The sequence below is a fragment of the Dasypus novemcinctus genome, unplaced genomic scaffold, assembly GCF_030445035.2.
Source record: "Dasypus novemcinctus isolate mDasNov1 unplaced genomic scaffold, mDasNov1.1.hap2 scaffold_301, whole genome shotgun sequence".
Taxonomy (NCBI): Eukaryota; Metazoa; Chordata; class Mammalia; order Cingulata; family Dasypodidae; genus Dasypus; species Dasypus novemcinctus.
In genome coordinates, this window is record NW_026688266.1 from 114,565 (window position 1) to 131,599 (window position 17,035).

Below are 17,035 nucleotides of genomic sequence, written 5' to 3' on the forward strand. Positions count from 1 at the left end.
CGGGGCCCCGGGCTGGGCCGGGAAAGCGCCGCCCTCGCAGCAGGGCACAGCCCCCGGCCACGCGCGAGGGCCCGGGTGGGCGAGCGCCGAGGCCCGCGCCGCCCACTGCGCCACCCTGCCCGGGCGCCGGTGGCGGGAGGGGGAGGGCTGGGGGTCCCGGGGCGCGGGGCGCGGGCCGCCGGGCGCTGCTGGCCACCGGGCGGCGCGCGGCCCAGTTCCGGCACCTGGGGGCGGGCAGGCGGCGCTGGCCCGCGGCCCGGCCCTTGCCCCGGTTGGCACCGTCCCCGGGGCGCTGCGAGGCCTGCCAGGCGCCCGCGGCCTCCCGCGTGGCTCCGAGAGGCGGGCGCCGGCGGCTGGCAGCCATCGAGGCCGGAGGAGCAGGGCCCCGGGTGGACGCTCGGGCCGGGCCAGCGCGCAGACGCCAGCGGGCCCCCCGCGCTCGCCGTGCCCACGCCAGCTGTGCAGGCGGCCGGGGAAACCGAGGCAGGGGGTTCGGGTCACCCGCTGGAGGTCACGGCCAGTAAGTGAGTCGGAGAGGGATTCGAACCCAGCGCCGGCCTCCGCCCCAGGAGCGCCCCCGGCGGTGGCTCAGCGTCCCCGCGGGCGCAGCGCGCGCGGCCACCAATCCCCCCCGCGGGAGGTCGCGGGGCGCCCCCGGGAGGGGGCGAGGGGCGCCGCGGCGGGCGCCGCTGGGTGCACCCCGAGGGCGCGGCGCCCGGAGCGCGGCCCTGCCCTTCCCGGGCCTCCCCGCCTCCGAGGCCGGCCTGCCCGCTCAGCTCACCGCGCGCGGGCGCCTGCCGCCCCGAGGGGAAAGGGCGCCCGCGGGGGGCCCCGGGAGGGGCGCCGGGCAGCGGGAGGAGGGGGCTCGGGGCTACGCTGACCTGCGGAAGGTCACGGGGGGACCCGCAGGTCCCCTCTCCCAGGGGAGCCGAAGGCCCGGGAGTGGGAGCACCCGTCCCCGCTGGAGGACGAGGGGGCAGGGTGCGGGGGGTCCGCGGCCGGCCGGGCACTGGAACCCAGAAGCGGCCGCCCGCTGGCCCGGCCGCACGCCCCTTCCATAAAGCAGGGTTCTAGGTGCGCCCCCAGACTCGGCCGCCGCTCCGTGACCTTGGGCAAGGCGCTTGACCTCTCTGAGCCCCGGTGCGGCTTGCCAAGGGCTCCGCGCCGGCCCTGGAGGAGCCCGGCGGGAGGAGGCCGGAGGGGACGGCCGTGCAGCCGGGCGCAGGGAGCCCCCTTCGCCCGCGCCCCTCCTTCCCACGGCCGCGGCCCGGCGGGGCCTCTACGGGAGTTGGGGGGAAATCCCCGCCGGGCGCCCGGGCCGCCGCGCTCGGGTCCAGCTGCACCTTGCACGTTCCAGCCCTGCCCGGGCGCCCCGCCCACCGCCCCCGCGACTGGCCGCCCCGCCCGCCCGTCTTCGGAGGCCCAGCCAATCCCCGCCGCCCTCCGGGCTACGCCCTCCGTTCCCATCGTCCCAGCCACTCCGGGCGCGCCGGCCTCCTCGGGGCCCCGCCCATCCTCCACAGCGATTGGCCGGCAGGACCGCCCGTCTGCGGCCAGTCCCCCCAATCCTCGCCTCCCTGCCTCCCAGAACCTCGCCCCCTCCGGGGCCGCCCACGGAACCCAGGCCCCGCCCAGCCGTCCCGCCTTCCCCGCGCAGCGATTGGCTGCCGCCGCTGCCTGTCCGCCGCCTTCCCGCCAGTCCCTGCCGCCCCGCGCGCCGATTGGCCAGGGCGCAGCCAATCGGGGCGCGGCGTGGGCCCCTCCCGCGGCGCGCGCTGGGGGTGCGCGAGGCGGGCGGCGGCCTGAGGCGGCGGCGGCGGCGGCGGCGCGTCCCTGCCGGTGAGGGGGCGCGGGGCGCGGGCGGGGGCGCGGGGCGGGGACGGCGCCGTCGCGGGGCCCGGGGCGGCGGCGGGGAGCGCGGACCCTGCGCGGGGCCCGGAGCCCGGCCGCCGCGTGCGGGCCCCGAGGACGCCGCGGGCCCGCGCGCGCCCCCCGCCCCCCACGCCCGGGCCGGGACCCCCCAGGTGGGCGCCCCCCTCCCGTGCCCCCGCCCCCGGGGTCGCTGCCCCTGCGGCCCTGCGATCCGCACCCCGGCCTGCGCCCACTCCCCAGCCCCGCACCCCGGGGGCGATCATGGGCGCCGTCCCCAAGCCCCCCAGAACCCCACCACGCCGCCCCCCGCCCCCCACCCGGGTGTCCCCGATTCGGCAACAGGACGTGACACCCTAAGGTGCCCCCTGGGCCTCGACGGGTCCCTTTAGCTGCGCCCCCAGGAACCCCCACCCAGCTGTGCGCACCCACGGGCACCAAGTGCCCCCACGCCCCTTCTGTGCCCAGGGTGTGGCCCCAGGGCCGGGGGGCTTCTGCCCGCCCCCCAGGAGTGGTGACTCTGGGAGCGGAAAGGCCAGACTGGAAGGGGTGCCCGTGCCTGGGCCGCCGGGGTGGGGACGCTCCAGGGGGCTCCCAGGGTCCCTGGGTACCCACCCCAGCTCCGGGGGTCCCTGGGCGCCCCCGGGGGGCTCAGCCCAGCCCACCCGCCCCAGCTCCCAGGGTTCCTGGGCGCCCCCCGTGGGGGCTCAGCCTAGCCCACCCGCCCCAGCTCCGGGGGTCCCTGGGCGCCCCCCCCAGGGTCTCAGCACAGCCCATCTGCCCCAGCTCCTGGGGTCCCTGGGTGCCCACCCCAGCTCCGGGGGTCCCTGGGCGCCCCCGGGGGGCTCAGCCCAGCCCACCCGCCCCAGCTCCCAGGGTTCCTGGGCGCCCCCCGTGGGGGCTCAGCCCAGCCCACCTGCCCCAGCTCCGGGGGTCCCTGGGCGCCCCCCAGGGGGCTCAGCCTAGCCCACCCGCCCCAGCTCCGGGGGTCCCTGGGCGCCCCCCCTGGGGGGTCTCAGCACAGCCTGCCCGCCCCAGCCCCTGGGGTCCCTGAACGCCAAGGGGTCTCGACCCAGCCCGCCCGCCCTCGCTCTGGGGGTCCCTCGGTGCTCCCCTGGGGGGCTCAGCCCAGCCTGCCCGCCCCAGCTCCCAGGGTCCCTGGTACCAGAGGAGTCTCAGCCCACCCGCCCCAGCTCCTGGGGTCCCTGGTGCCCACTTCACCTCCCAGGGTCCCTGAGCACTCCCCCGCCAGGGGCTCAGCCCAGCCTGCCCACCCCAGCTCCTGGGGTCCCTGGCGCCCCCTGGGGGTCTCCGCCCAGCCCCTGGGGTCCCTGGGCACCAAGGGGTCTCGGCCCGGCCCGCCTGCCCGCCCCAGCTCCGGGGGTCCCAGGGCACCGAGCCCCGTAGAGGAAGGAAACGCCGTCCCGAGGAGCCGGGCTAAGGTGCAGCCGCCGGGAGCTGACTTGCCAGGCCTGAGCCTCGTTGGCCCCGGGAAAGCGATTTTTCCCGGAACTTTGCAAGTTTGGCTTGTGCGGGCTCCGAGCGCCGGGCAGAGAGGGTGGCGGGGGGCTTCGATGGCTAGAAGGGGCGCCGCGCCGCTTCCCGTAAAGCTTCCGGCCCGCTTCTCGTGCGCGCTTGGCAGACGGTGTCGGAACGTTCCGGAGGCTCCCGGCACCTGCGGCGCCTCCCGTGGACACGGAAGCCTTGGGCCCTGCTGCCCGGCTGTGCCGGGGGCGCTTTCCTGCGTGTACCTGCGCGTGCAGCCGTGTGCGTTTACGCCGACGAGCGTGTCACCTGCGCGTGGGTCTGGGGGTGTGCAACTCTGCGCGTGGGTCGTCCACCTGCACGTTGCCCAGGCCTGCATGTGTGTGTACACAGACACGCGCACGCTTTGCAGGCGTGTCTGTCTGTCCGCGCGTGTGCCCCGCGTCTGCGTGCACGACGTCACCCGCGCGTGTCAACGCCGACGAGCCGGTCCCCCGCGCGCCGTCCGGGCCAGCAGAGTCGCAAGCGGGCAGCTCCCTCCCTGCCGGCGCCGCCACCTCTCCTGGCGTGTCCCCCGGCGCTGCCCGCAGGGGCGTGGGTGGGCGGGGGGCCGTGCCCCCTCTAACGCAGCCGCCCCCTCTAACCCAGCCGCCACCTCCGCGTCGGCTCGGGTCGTGCGGCCGTGCCGGTCGCTCCGCGGCCCGTCGCCAGTGGCTGCCCGACACTGTCGCCTTCGGCGCGTGCTCCCGGCGGCTGGGGGCCTCTGCGGGCGCCAGCGGGGCGCCGTCCAGCCCTGACCTGCGCCACGGAGTGCGCGGGGCCTCCCGGCGGGGCAAAGGGCGCGTGCCTTTGAACCAGTGGCGTCCCTCGCGGGGCCGGCCTGCCAGCTGCTGTCGCTGTCACTCAGGGATGGGCTGTGCGCCCGCCCAGGGCCGCCGGCTCGTCACCTTCCTGACGGGTCGAGGAGCACGGAGAGTCCCCGCAGCGGCTGCCCCCACGGGGCTCTCCACGCCCACTCAGGGACACCCCGGGAAACGTCGACATCCGCCCCACGCGCTCTCGGGCAGCGCCGGGCGTGCGGGGGGGGTGGTGCTGCCGAGGGGCCCGGGGTCCCCAGGAGGCAGCCGAGGGGCGCTGGCGCGACGCGGCCTGGTCTCTCCCCCTGAGGTCCGCAGGAAGGAGTGGGGGTTCCTGTCGGGGTGATGTTAAGTCTGCCTGGGACTCCGGGAGCGAGGGCTGCCGCTGTGGGGGCCGGCAGCCCTTCCCGAGGGGCTGCTCGGGTTTTGGGGTCCCCCCCTTGCCCGTTGAAGCCGCAGATCGGATCGCTGAAGGGTCAGGGTGCATAGCTGTTGGGGTTCGCCAGCCGCTCCTCCAGGGGCCACTGGCACCCTTTGATTCTTCCGCGGCGCTCCCTGACGACTGGCACGTGCGTGGCGGGGAGGGGGGAGGCCCGGCCACGCGGCCCCAGCCGGGAAGGGCGCGCGCGGCGGCTCTCAGAGGCCCGTCGGCCAGCCCGGTGCCCCGCGCAGGCCCGGGCGTCCTGCCTGGAGGTGGCCGCGGGGCAGCCGCCAGCCCGGCACAGGCCGGCGCCCCGAGGCCGGTCTCGGACCCTGCAGACCGCGTTGTCGCCAGGGCGGCCGCAGCAGGTCACCCCCGGCCGGGGGCTCCAGCGGATGCCCCAAGGCCCCTCCCGCGGCGGCGGCTGCCGGCGCCCCGGCTCATGGACGCGCCCCCCCGCTCCGCGCCTCCGGTCTTGGGGGGACGCGGCCTGGGCGCGGGGCCGGTGTCGCTCGGGGCATCCCGCGAGGCCTCAGCCGACGCCGCCTGCTTAGACGGACGCGGCCCGAGAGCGTGAGGCGGCGCCCGGGCCCTGCTGCCCCCCCTGAGCCCGCGTCTCGTGTCGCCCGCGCCCCGGAAGGGGCTCCAGCTGTCCCGATGTCCCGAGCCCAGAGGGCGGGGGCGGAGGAGCCCCCGGGGAAGCAGCGCTGCGTGAGCCCCGCTGTCGCCCCGGGGTGCGCCTCACGCTGGAGCGCGCCCGCGTTACCCCCGTTTGACAGAAGGGCCAAGCTCGGGGTGCGTGGGGGGCTGCTGGCCACGCTGTCGCCCAGCCCTGGGCGCGGGAAGGCGCGACGCCAGGTGACACGTCGTTGCACGTGCGTGGACGCAAGCCGCCGCGTGCCGGTCCCGCAGGCTGGGATGGAGGCAGGGCCGACGCGGGCGACGGGGCCTGGCCAGACGTCCCTGCAGACACGGCGTCGCCCACTCGGGAGGTTGGGACTGACCCCCGCGTCTGCGGTTGCCGCGGAGCTGACACGGCCCATCGCAGGGCCAGGGGGTCTAGGGGACGCGGGCGCCATCGCCCAGCGCCCGCGAGGAGCCCGTGGGGAGCGCTGTGGCTGGGGGCGCGCAGCAGGTGCTGCCTCCGCCCTGCGCGTCTCGTGCGTCGGCCACTGGGGGTGGACAGCCTCGGGGCCGCCACGTCCAGCACCGCGCGTCGTCCTCGTCCCTCCGCGGGCCGGTTCCCAACTCTGCGGCTCCGGGGGCGCTCGGGGGCTCCGGCACCTGCGGGCTGTGGCCCGGGGTCCCCCGGCAGGCGCGCGGGAAGGAGGGGAGCCGGGAGCGGGAGCCGGCCCTGCTGGTGGGCGGCCACGTTGGGGCTCAGGCGGCGGCGAGCGGGGGGTACCCGTGGGCACGGCCGTGACGGGGACACCAGGCTCGGGACGGTCGTGTCGGTCACAGGGACGTGGGCGCGGAGGGCGGGCTGCGCGGGCCAGCGAGCGCCGGGGCCGGGGGCCGGGCCGGGTGCTGTGGGCAGGCGTGGCCGGGCAGGGGGGTGGCAGCCGAGGGGACCGGGCCCGGGGCGGCACAGACGAGGCCGGGCGCCGCACCCCGTCTTCCCATGACGCAGGCCCTCGGCCCCGGGCGGCCTTCAGGGGTGCAGGGCCCCCGCGCTGGGGAAGGAGAGCCGGGCCGCGGAGGACGGGCTCTGCAGGGCGCAGAGGAGCCCGCCAGGCCCGTGGGTCGGGGTGCTCGTGCCACCAAAACGGAACCTGGGGTGCCCGGAGGAGTCCCTCGTCCCGCAGCTGCCGCTGGGGGGCCGGGCGGGGTCACGAGGCAGGCGCTGGGGGCGCCTGGGCGGGTGCCACAGGCCCACACACCCGCTGGGGGCCGCGGGAAGCCCAGCGCGGCTCTTCGTCCCAGCGTCCACGTTTCTAAGTCACGGCCGAGGCCACTGGCGCCTGCGGCACCGTCTGCGAGCACGGGGGAGCGCGCGTCCCGCCCCTGCACCTTCTGGCGTCGTCAGGACGCGGGCAGATGGCGGCACAGGCTGGCGGGAGCGGGGGGTTCACCCGCAGGGCGCGGGCGCGGGCTCCCCGAGGCACAGAGCACGCTCTTCAACCCGCGACGCGCCCGTGGCGGGGGCTGCCTTCCGCCGCCCCGGGGGCCCCGTCCTCTCGCCATCGGCCTTCCCCGGGGGCCCGGCACCCCGCACGTCCAGCGTGGGGCTTGAGGGGTGCTGGGCCAGGCAGGAGCCGCCTGCCTCCGTGGTCATCGCGAAGCACCGAGCGTGGAAGCCCCCTCAACGCCCAAGTGCGCGCAGCAGCGCCGCTCACTGCTCGCCCGGCTCCCCGCGTTGCAAGCCCCCGCCTTCATCTGCTTCCGGAACCTTCTCCCCATCCCCGAAGGAGACCCCGTGCCTGCTCGTGGTCGCCGCCTCCCATCCCCCAGCCCCCGGCAGCCCCCAGCCTGCGTCCAGGCCCCGGGACGTGCCTGTCCCGGGCGATCCGCGTAAACGGGATTAAACTCCCACCGGGGCTCCTCCAGGCCTGACGATCCCGTGACCCCAGGCGAACCCAAGCCAGTGTTGCCGAGAGCCGGTCGTGTGGCCACACGAGCCGCCACCCTTTCTATTTTTTATCGACAAGTCAAGACGGTGGCCCGGCTGAGGGCGTGTGTAAGATAGATAAGCGGCCGCGCAGCCTGGGACACCGCAGGTTCTGCTCCACCACCCGGAGGACTCTGCCCCGAGGCCGAAAGCGCCAACGCGTCACTGGCGCGCGTCACACACGGACCCACGTAGGACGGGCGGCTGCCCCCGGGACGTGCCGCCGGAGGGACGGTGGGAGCGGGCACCGCGCAGCCACGGAGGAGGGCAGAGCTGCCCGGAACGTCAGGCCGTCCTCGTCCACACAGGGAGCCTCGAGAGGCGCGGGTGCAGCCAGGTGCAGGGGACACGTCTGCCCCTTCCCAGGGAGAGCGCGCTGCGCACATCCAAAGCCAGCAAGGCGAGTGGGGGCTGGCGGCCGGGGCTCCGTGGTGCAGAGCCCCCTTTCGGGGAGACTGGGGGGTGTTTGGGGACAGGTGGCGCGGGCGACGGCGCAGCGTTGCACGTGGAATCATCGCCCCCGAACGGTGCTCTCGAGCGCAGCCCAGTGGGAGTTTTAAAGTTTGTATTGTGACGTCATGTCAAACTCAGGGGACGCCCGCAAAAGCAGCACGCACCCGTGCAGGGGGCTGCAGCCCCCCGGGCGCCCGGCGCCCGCTCTCCTGGCCCCGGCTTCTGACGTGCTGCCCCGCGCCCCCGGCCCACTCCTCCCCCGCCGGGGAAACACGGGCCCCGCGTCCCCGCTCTCCCAGCTCAGCCTCCCCGGGCGCGCCTGTGCCGTCCGCCCCGTCGCCGTGGTCCCCGGAGGGTCCCCCCCGCCCCCCCCCCCACCGGACCCCTCCGCTCGCTTTGCGCCAACCGCGCGTGGCCCCTCGCACTCAGATCCAGGCGTTCGGAGTTTTCCTCCCGCTCCTGCCTGGCCCCGGCGACGCGCCGCCTTCGGGTCCACCGCGTGGTGGGGTCCAGCAGCCGCCCCCCCACGGGCACCGCAGCACCCCTGCTGCGCGGCGCGACTGGGATTTCAGGCCCCGTGGGGGCTCGTTCGGGGCCCTCCCCGGCGTCTCCGCAGCGGCTGCGGCCCCTGAGCTCCAGCAGCGCCCGAGCGCCCTGCCCGCCCAGCCTCGCCGCCCCCTGTGCGTTTTCAGGACTTGCCGTCCTGGTGCCGCCAAGGGGCATCTCGTGGGGTTTTGGGGGGGTAGAGATTTGGTTTTTTGGTTTTTTTTTAAATGCGTTTATTTACTTTATTTCCCCCCCCCCTGTGGTTCTCTCGTCTGCTCGTTGTCTGCTCGCCTTCTCCAGGAGGCGCCGGGGACCCGAACCCAGGACCTCCGAGTGGTAGGCAGGCGCCCAACTGGGCGAGCCACCTCCACTTCCCTCTCGTGGTTCTCACTTGCCTCTCACTGGTGAGAGCAGCGTTTCAGGAGCTTGTCGGCCTCGTTTCAGGAGCTTTTTGGCCCCTTGTATACCTTCTTTGGAGAAATGTCTAATCACATTCTCAACCCGTTTTTTCATTGGCTCGTTTGTGTTTTCGTTGCTGGGTTTTCGGAGCTTTTTAAATATATATTCTGGATATCACTCCCTTATCGGCTATGTGGTTTGGAAATATTTTCTCTCATTCTATTATCTTTTCACTTTCCTGATAACGCCTCTTGATTCACAAAAGCTTCCGATTTTGATAAAGTCTGTTTTATCTACTCTTCTTCTGTTGCTCACGCTTTCAGTGTGAAGCTTAAAAAGCCGTTGACTCACGCAAAGTTTTGACGCTATTTCCCCATGTTTTCCTCTAAGAGTTCTGTAGTCTTAGCTTTTATATCCGGGTCTTCGATCCGTTTTGATGTGATTTTCCCACCCACGATGTGAGGTGGGGGTCCCCCCCATTCTTTGGTACGAAGACCTCCGGTTGCCCGGGCACCTTTGCTGGGAGAGCCGTTCCTTCCGCCCAGTGCGCCCGGCAGCCTTGCCAACACCCAGCTGCCGCCGGTGGGAAGCCTCTGCGCCTCTCACTCCCGTTCCATCGGTCTGCGTGCCTGTCCCTGCGCCGGCACCAGGTTGGGGGTTTGGTTTGGTGTTTTTGGAGGTCGCGGGAATTGAACCCAGGACCTCGGGCGCGGGAAGCCAGCGCTCAGCTCCTCCCGCCCCCGCTGGCGCGGCTTTGCGGGCAGGTCCCGGAGCGGGAGCCCGAGTTGGCCCCCCCTGCCGTGTCCGTCCACGGCTGGCCGCTCCCGCTCTGCAGAGAAGGCTCCCGGCGCCCGCGGGACCGCGTCTCATCCGCAGATTCCCCGGGGGAAGAACCCACGACTCGGGAAGGCCGAGCGGGCAGCCCAACGGGCGCGGGACCCCGTCCGTCCGTTCAGCTCCTCTTCGACGCCTGAGTCTCGAGAGCCGTGGCTTTGGCTGAGGCCAGGCTGTTGGGTTTGTATTTTATTACATCAAAATTTTATGCCGTGCCCAAGACGACAGCACAGGTCCCACAAACTCGACTTATTTCTAAACACACGTAAACGGACCCTGTACGTTCTTTTTCACCTCGGCTTTTCCTTTTCGGAGGTCCCCGTAGCAAAACATCTCCTCTTCCATAAGAAGGGCCTAAAAGCCCCGGGTCTCCAGCTCGCGCCAACTGGCCGAATGCCCGCCCGCCCTCTCCGCTGGCTTCACCCCTGGGGGGCCCCAGCGGGGACCCCATTTCTTCCAGCGGCAGCCGTGAGGGTCAGCTCAGGCCCCGTTTCCCACGGGACCCTGTCCTGTCCCGCGCTTTCGGCCTCTTGCGGCTGAACGGATCCGGCGCGCGGGGCGGCCTGCACCAGGAGCTCACGGCTCCCGGGCGGGGGCTGGAGGCCGCCTCCTCCAGGCAGGCACCTGCCGGCCGCCCGCGCTGGGTCCCGGGGCTCTCCCGGCCGCGCCGCCGCCTCGCTCCTCGGTCCCAGCAGCTTCGGGCCGCTCGGGCTCGTCCTCCGCCTCGGGGCCACCTCGGGCGCAGGCCACACGCCCCCAGTGCCACGCGTCACCGCAAACGTCTCCCGAGCCCCTGCCGCCAGTGGCCGTGGACGAGGGCCCGGGAGTGGAACTTGCGCTGCCGGGGGCACGTTTCAGGCCCCAGCGCGTCACGGGACGGGGGCGTCCCGTGTTCACCCCCAAAAGCACACGGCTCAGTGGCCGGCCTGCCCCCGGCCCCTCCGCCGTGCAGCCCCCTCCATGCTCCACGCTGTCCCCAGCCTCCCCCGCCCCCGCGCCTGCCCCCTACCCCCTGGCCTCTCCCTGCCCCCAGACCTCTCCCCTGCCCCTGGCCTCTCCCCTGCCCCTGGCCTCTCCCCTGCCCCCTGGCCTCTCCCCTGCCCCCTGGCCTCTCCCCTGCCCCCAGCCTCTCCTCTGCCCACAGGCCTCCCCCTGCCCCAGGCCTCTCCTCTGCCCCCAGGCCTCCCCCTGCCCCCAGGCCTCTCCTCTGCCCCCTGGCCTCTCCCCTGCCCCCTGGCCTCTCCCCTGCCCCCTGGCCTCTCCCCTGCCCCAGGCCTCCCTCTGCCCCCAGGCCTCCCCCTGCCCCAGGCCTCTCCCCTGCCCCCAGGCCTCTCCCTGCCCCCAGGCCTCCCCCTGCCCCCAGGCCTCTCCTCTGCCCCCAGGCCTCCCCCTGCCCCCAGGCCTCTCCTCTGCCCCCAGGCCTCTCCCCTGCCCCCTGGCCTCTCCCCTGCCCCCTGGCCTCTCCCCTGCCCCCAGGCCTCTCCCCTGCCCCCAGGCCTCTCCCCTGCCCCCAGGCCTCCCCCTGCCCCCAGGCCTCTCCTCTGCCCCAGGCCTCTCCTCTGCCCCCAGGCCTCCCCCTGCCCCCAGGCCTCTCCTCTGCCCCCAGGCCTCTCCTCTGCCCCCAGGCCTCTCCTCTGCCCCCAGGCCTCCCCCTGCCCCCAGGCCTCTCCTCTGCCCCCAGGCCTCCCCCTGCCCCCAGGCCTCTCCTCTGCCCCCAGGCCTCTCCTCTGCCCCCTGGCCTCTCCTCTGCCCCCAGGCCTCTCCTCTGCCCCCAGGCCTCCCCCTGCCCCCTGGCCTCTCCTCTGCCCCCAGGCCTCCCCTGCCCCCAGGCCTCCCCCTGCCCCCAGGCCTCTCCTCTGCCCCCAGGCCTCCCCCTGCCCCCAGGCCTCTCCTCTGCCCCCAGGCCTCCCCTGCCCCCAGGCCTCTCCTCTGCCCCCAGGCCTCTCCTCTGCCCCCAGGCCTCCCCCCTGCCCCCACGCCTGCCCCCTGGCCTCCCCCCTGGCCTCCCCGTGTTCCTGTGATGCGCCCGGGCCTTGGGCTCCACCCGCCCTGCCGCGCGCTGCCCAGCACTGCCCCGTGTCCCGGGCCGGCAGGGCCGTGGCCCTCGGCGCCCCCCGCCCCTCAGCCGCCCCCGCCCCGCACGCCCACCTGGGCTCTAGTTTTCTCTCTGAGCTTGAGCCCCCTGAAAGGAGCGCCGCCTGCCTGCCGTCAAGGGGGTCCGTGCCCCAGCGTGATGGCGCGCGTGGAGCGAAGGCTGGAGACAGGGTGGCGTGGCGGGGGCCCTGCCACTGTGTGTCCACGCGGCTCCTGTGGAGAAGGGGGCTTCCAGGGGACCCGGGACAGGCCCGGCCGGGCGCAGGGTGCGGGGGTCCTGGCTGGCGCAGGGTGCAGGGGTCCTGGCAGGGCGCGGGGCGGGCCGAGCGGTGGGCCCGTGTCCTGCTGTCCAGGCCGAGCGCCCCCCAGGCTGTGGGGAGCTGGTGACACCCCCGCCATACCCACAGCCCGCCCGGGGGCCACGGCGAGGCCGGCTCCGGCCAGAGGCTCGTGGGCGCGACCCGGCGAGGATGGGGGCGGGGCAGCCGGGACGCAGGGGTCAGGGACAGAGGCCACAGCCCACCCCGCGCCTGCGGAAGGAAGAGCGCGCGGCCCCGGGCCTCCCAGCCTCGACGTGGGGCTCCGCCAGCAGGGGCGTCCGTGCTCGCGGGCCGGGGCCTCGCCAAGCACCGTGCCAGCAGCTCCTCGGCTGCGTGCCCTGGACTGAGCCGGGGGCGGCCCCGGGACGGCGGGACGGGTCCCCAGGCCCCTCGCCCGGCGGCGCGTGGTGGGCAGGGCAGCCCCGCCTCGAGCCGGCCGCACGCGGGGACGGGAAGGCGCCCGCCACGAGGGGCCACGTGCTCAGCGTCTCCCCCTCCCGCAGGACCACGTCCCCCGCCGTCCGTCCGTCGGCCGACGCGGGCCGGGCATGGGTAATGGACTGAAGGACGGCGCCGCGCGACTGCGAGACGATGCCGAGGCCGCCCTGCCCGCGCCCGCCGCCCCGCAGGCAAGTGCCGCCCCCTCGCGGCGCCCCCGCGGTGCCCCTGTGCAGCCGCCTGGCCCTCCACACGCCCTGCCCTTCCCGCCCGGGCTCTCCCTGGGGGCGCGCACACACACAGCACAGCCGGCAGCCCCCGGGACCTCCCCGCACCGGCCTGACCCTCAGGGCAGTGGCCCCAAGCCCCCCGCACCCCCCGTCGGGCCTCGCCTGCCCCCTGCGCCAGGACCGCAAAGGCCACGCGGCCCGTGGCCAGGCCCTAAGCGCCGCGCTCCGGGAGGACCCCCTGCCCGCCGTGGGCCCCCAGGCAGGAGCACAGCTCCGGGACCTGCCCGGACCCCGAGCCCCCCAAGCCAGGCAGGCGGGCCCCCCACGCAGCCTGGCTCAAGGACCCTGCCCGGAGCCCGTCCATCTGCAGGGGGCTGGGGGGCCGCGGGTCCAGGCGCAGGCCAGCGCGTCCTGGGGGCCGCAGGGGCGGCTCCTGGGGGGCAGCGGGAGCCCCGCCCCCCGCCCCCTGCCTGGACCCTGCCGCCCCCCCAGCTCCGCACCTCCCCTCGCGCCCCGCCCAGGACGCCAGGACGCCGCCCCCGTGGCCGGCAGCTCCCCGGGGCTAGGGGTTGAGGGCGGATGTGTAGGAACAGAACTTTCCAGAACAGTCCAGAAGCTTCCAACGTGCCTTCCCCGCAGCGCAGTGTTTCCTGGTGAAGGTCCGTGGCCGGGTCAGCCGGGGACGTGGGGGTCCCAGTGAGCCCCGAGAGCCTCGGGCGGGGCGGGGAAGGGGGTCCCGAGGCGCCCCGGGGCCGCTGGGCGCGCAGAGGGCGCAGCCGGGCAGTGCTCCCAGCGCCGGGCCCGAGGCCCCCGCCCCGGCCCCGTCCCGACCTGCCCGAGGTCCCCCACCCCCCCCCCCGCCCCGGCCCCGGCCCCGGCCCCGGCCCGACCTGCCCGAGGCCCCCCACCCACCCCCCTGTCCCACCACCCCCCCCCCCGGCCCCGGCCCCGTCCCGACCCGCGCTCCGGCAGCCCCGTCCTGACGCCCGCGTCCCCGCAGAGCGGCGGCGGGGAGGTCCTGCGCTCGCTGCTCTCGGGGGCCCTGGCCGGAGCCCTCGCCAAGACCACGGTGGCGCCGCTGGACAGAACCAAGATCATCTTCCAGGGTGAGCGCCCGCCCCCAGGCCGGCCCCGCCCCTGTCCTTCCCAGGCCCCGCCCCCAGGCCTGCGTCCCGCCCTTCCCGGACCCGCCCCTGTCCTTCCCAGGCCCCGCCCCCAGGCCGGCCCCGCCCTTCCCGGACCCGCCCCCAGGCCGGCCCTGCCCCTGTCCTTCCCGGACCCGCCCCCAGGCCTGCGTCCCGCCCTTCCCGGACCCGCCCCTGTCCTTCCCAGGCCCCGCCCCCAGGCCGGCCCCGCCCTTCCCGGACCCGCCCCCAGGCCGGCCCGCCCCTGTCCTTCCCAGGCCCCGCCCCCAGGCCGGCCCCGCCCCTGTCCTTCCCCAGGCCCCGCCCTCCCTGGGCCTCGGTCCCACCCCCGCCCTCCCCCAGGCCCCACCCGGCCCCGGCCCCGCCCTCCCCGGGCCCGGGCCCCCAGCCGCCGCCTCCGCCCCGGGCGGCCCCAGCTCCCCCTCTCTCCCGGTGGGGAGCCCGCGGCCTGCGGGGGGCCAAGGGGCGGGGCCCGGCGACCAAGGACCCCTGCCCCGCGCTGCTCGCCCGCCTGGGGGGCCCCCTGAGGGGGAGGGAGCTGGGGCAAGGCCGCCCACTGGCCACGCGGCGCCCAAGCAAGAGGGGGCTTCCGGGGCACGCTGGGGAGGGGCTGCGTTTGGGGAGGGGCGGCTGAGCCTGGGTCTCTTAGCCGCCTCTCTCCCCCCGCTCTGTTCCAGTGTCTTCAAAGAAGTTCTCTGCAAAGGTGAGGGGCGCCGCCCGGGGAGCCCACGGGCCCCGGGGGTCCTCTGCGGGGCAGGCACCCCCGAAGGCTGGGTGCCCTGGGCTCTTCAGACCGAGGCCTGGGGGGCTGGGGGGGCAGGGAACGGGGGTGCCAGGATGGGGGGAGGGGCTCGGGGTGGGGGGCCAGGGCGGGGGTAGTGGGGACCATGGGGGGCACTACTGAGGGAGGGGCCGGGGCTGGGGGCATGGACAGTGGGGAGGAATGGGGGGGAGCCAGGGGCGGGGGCAGTGAGGGGGCGGCGCCCGGGCTGGGACACTGGGGGCCGGGGGCGGGTGTGGACGGCGGGGGCGGGGCGAGGCGGCCTGGGGGCGGGGCGTGGGCGGGGCGGGCTGGGGGCGGGGCATGAGCAGGGCCTAGGAGGCTGGGGGCGGGGCCGGGGCGGGCTGGGGGCGGGGCATGAGCGGGGCCGAGGGGGCGAGGGGGCTGGGCGGGCGAGGCGGGCTGGGCGGGGTGTGGGCGGGGCGGGATGGGGGCGGGGCATGAGCGGGGCCTAGGAGGGGGCGGGGCGGGGCGGGGCTGGGGCGGGGCATGAGCGGGGCGAGGGGGCTGGGGCGGGGCGTGGGCCGGCGGTGGGGCGGGGCCGAGGCGGGCTGGGCTGGCCGGGCTGGGGGGCGGGGCATGAGCGGGCCTGGGGGCTGGCGGGCGGGGGCGGGCTGGGCGGCGGTGGGCGGGGCGAGGCCGGGCGGCCGGGCGGGGCGTGACGCGGCCGCCCCGCAGGAGGCGCTGCGCCTGCTCTACCGCACGTACCGGCACGAGGGCCTGTGGAGCCTGTGGCGCGGGAACTCGCCACGATGGTGCGCGTGGTGCCCTACGCCGCCATCCAGTTCAGCGCGCACGAGCAGTACAAGCGCGCGCTCGGCCGCTACTACGGGCTGTGCGGGGGGTGAGGCCGGGCCCGCGGGGGGGGGGCGGGGGCGGGGGCGGCGCTCCACCCACCCACCCCCCCAGCCGTCTGTCGGTCCGCACGGGGGAGGAGGGGCGGGCCTAGGGCGCGCAGCGCAGCGCTGCCCCGGAGCCCCGGCCTTGGCCCCGGGAGCGGGGGTGCCTCCCGGGCCCAGGCCCCCGACCCCAGACCCGCGGCGTCCCCGACCCCCCGACCCCCGACCCCCGACCCGCGGCGTCCCACCCGGCCCGGGCCGCCGCCAGCCCCTGCCGCCCTGCCCAGGACGCTGCCGCCGTGGCCGCGGCTGCTGGCCGGCGCGCTGGCGGGGATCACGGCCGCCTCGCTGACCTACCCGCTGGACCTGGTCCGCGCGCGCATGGCCGTGACCCCAAAGGAGATGTGAGTGCGGGGCCCGCGCCTGCCCCTGCCCGCCTCTGCCCGCCCTGACGTGGCCCCGGGCCCCCGGGCGGGAGGGAGGGCGGGAGTGGGGGACAGGGCGCCCTGGGGGGCCGGAGCCGGGGCGGCGCCCGCAGACCGCCCGGCCCGCGCGCGCCCGCAGGTACAGCAACATCTTCCACGTGTTCGCGCGCATCTACCGCGAGGAGGGGCTGCCCACGCTCTACCACGGCTTCGTGCCCACCGTGCTGGGCGTGATCCCGTACGCGGGGCTCAGCTTCTTCACGTACGAGACGCTCAAGGCGCTGCACCGAGGTGCGGGCCGCGGGGGCGCCCGGGGCCATCCCGCCGCGGGGGCGCGCCGCTTCCCCAGCTGGAGGCGGGGGCGGGGGGCGCGCGCGGGCGGCGGGGCGGGCGCCGCGGGGCCCCGGCCCTTCCCGCGCGCTGACGCCGCGCCCCCCCCCGCAGAGCACGCCGGCGGGCGCCCCCCGAGCCCCGTGGAGCGCATGCTGTTCGGCGCGTGCGCGGGCCTGCTGGGCCAGTCGGCCTCGTACCCGCTGGACGTGGTGCGGCGGCGCCTGCAGACGGCGGGCGTCACGGGGCTGCCGCGCGCCTCCATCGCGCGCACAGCTGCGGGCCATCGCGCGCGAGGAGGGCGCCGTGCGCGGCCTCTACAAGGGGCTGAGCATGAACTGGCTCAAGGGGCCCATCGCCGTGGGCGTCAGCTTCACCACCTTCGACCTCCTGCAGATCCTGCTGCGGCGCCTGCAGGGCGCGGCCGCGGGCGACGCCTGAGCCGCCTCGCCGCGCGCACCGCGCCTTCTCCTCGGGCGCCCGGGGGACCGGGACGCGCAGCCCCGGCGCGTGGGGCCTGCACGGCCTCGGGCCGGGAGCCCCCCGGCTGCGGGAACCCGCCCCGACGCCCCCGAGCGGCCCCTGCCCCCGCGTGGGAGGGTGTCGGTTTCGCTGGAAGCGCTCGGGGCCGGGGTCGGGGAGCTGGGGGTCCCCAGGGCGGCCCCACCCCTTTCCTGGAAAATCAGGCGTCGTAATCTCTGTGGTTTGCACCCCTGCGGGGCCGGGCCAGGGTCGCGCGGCACGATCCGCCCCTGGGCGCCGGGCCTCCCGCCGTCCCCTTCCCTGTGCCATCATGCTGGCCCTGTCCTCACGTCCTTGGCCTCGGCCACGCCCGCACCTGTCCCCCGACGTGTCCCCAGGGTCCGGCAGCAGGGGTGGCCAAGGGGGTCCCGCAGGGCAGCCTCCAGCACCCAGCCTCGGCCGGAGGGATCTGGGCACGCCATGCCAGAGGACAGACCCA

At 76.2% G+C, this 17,035-nt stretch overlaps 1 protein-coding gene across 1 annotated transcript; it reads left to right on the forward strand.

Annotated features, from left to right (window-relative positions):
* The first annotated feature begins 313 nt into the window (after positions 1 to 313).
* Positions 314 to 16,660, forward strand: SLC25A42 (solute carrier family 25 member 42). The gene is given in 10 exon segments (XM_058292801.2): positions 314 to 520; positions 12,390 to 12,515; positions 13,555 to 13,660; positions 14,377 to 14,402; positions 15,159 to 15,222; positions 15,225 to 15,324; positions 15,607 to 15,723; positions 15,884 to 16,035; positions 16,189 to 16,349; positions 16,351 to 16,660. Coding segments are annotated over 9 exon segments (972 nt in total). The 5' UTR covers positions 314 to 520; positions 12,390 to 12,434; the 3' UTR covers positions 16,516 to 16,660.
* The last annotated feature ends 375 nt before the right edge of the window (positions 16,661 to 17,035 follow it).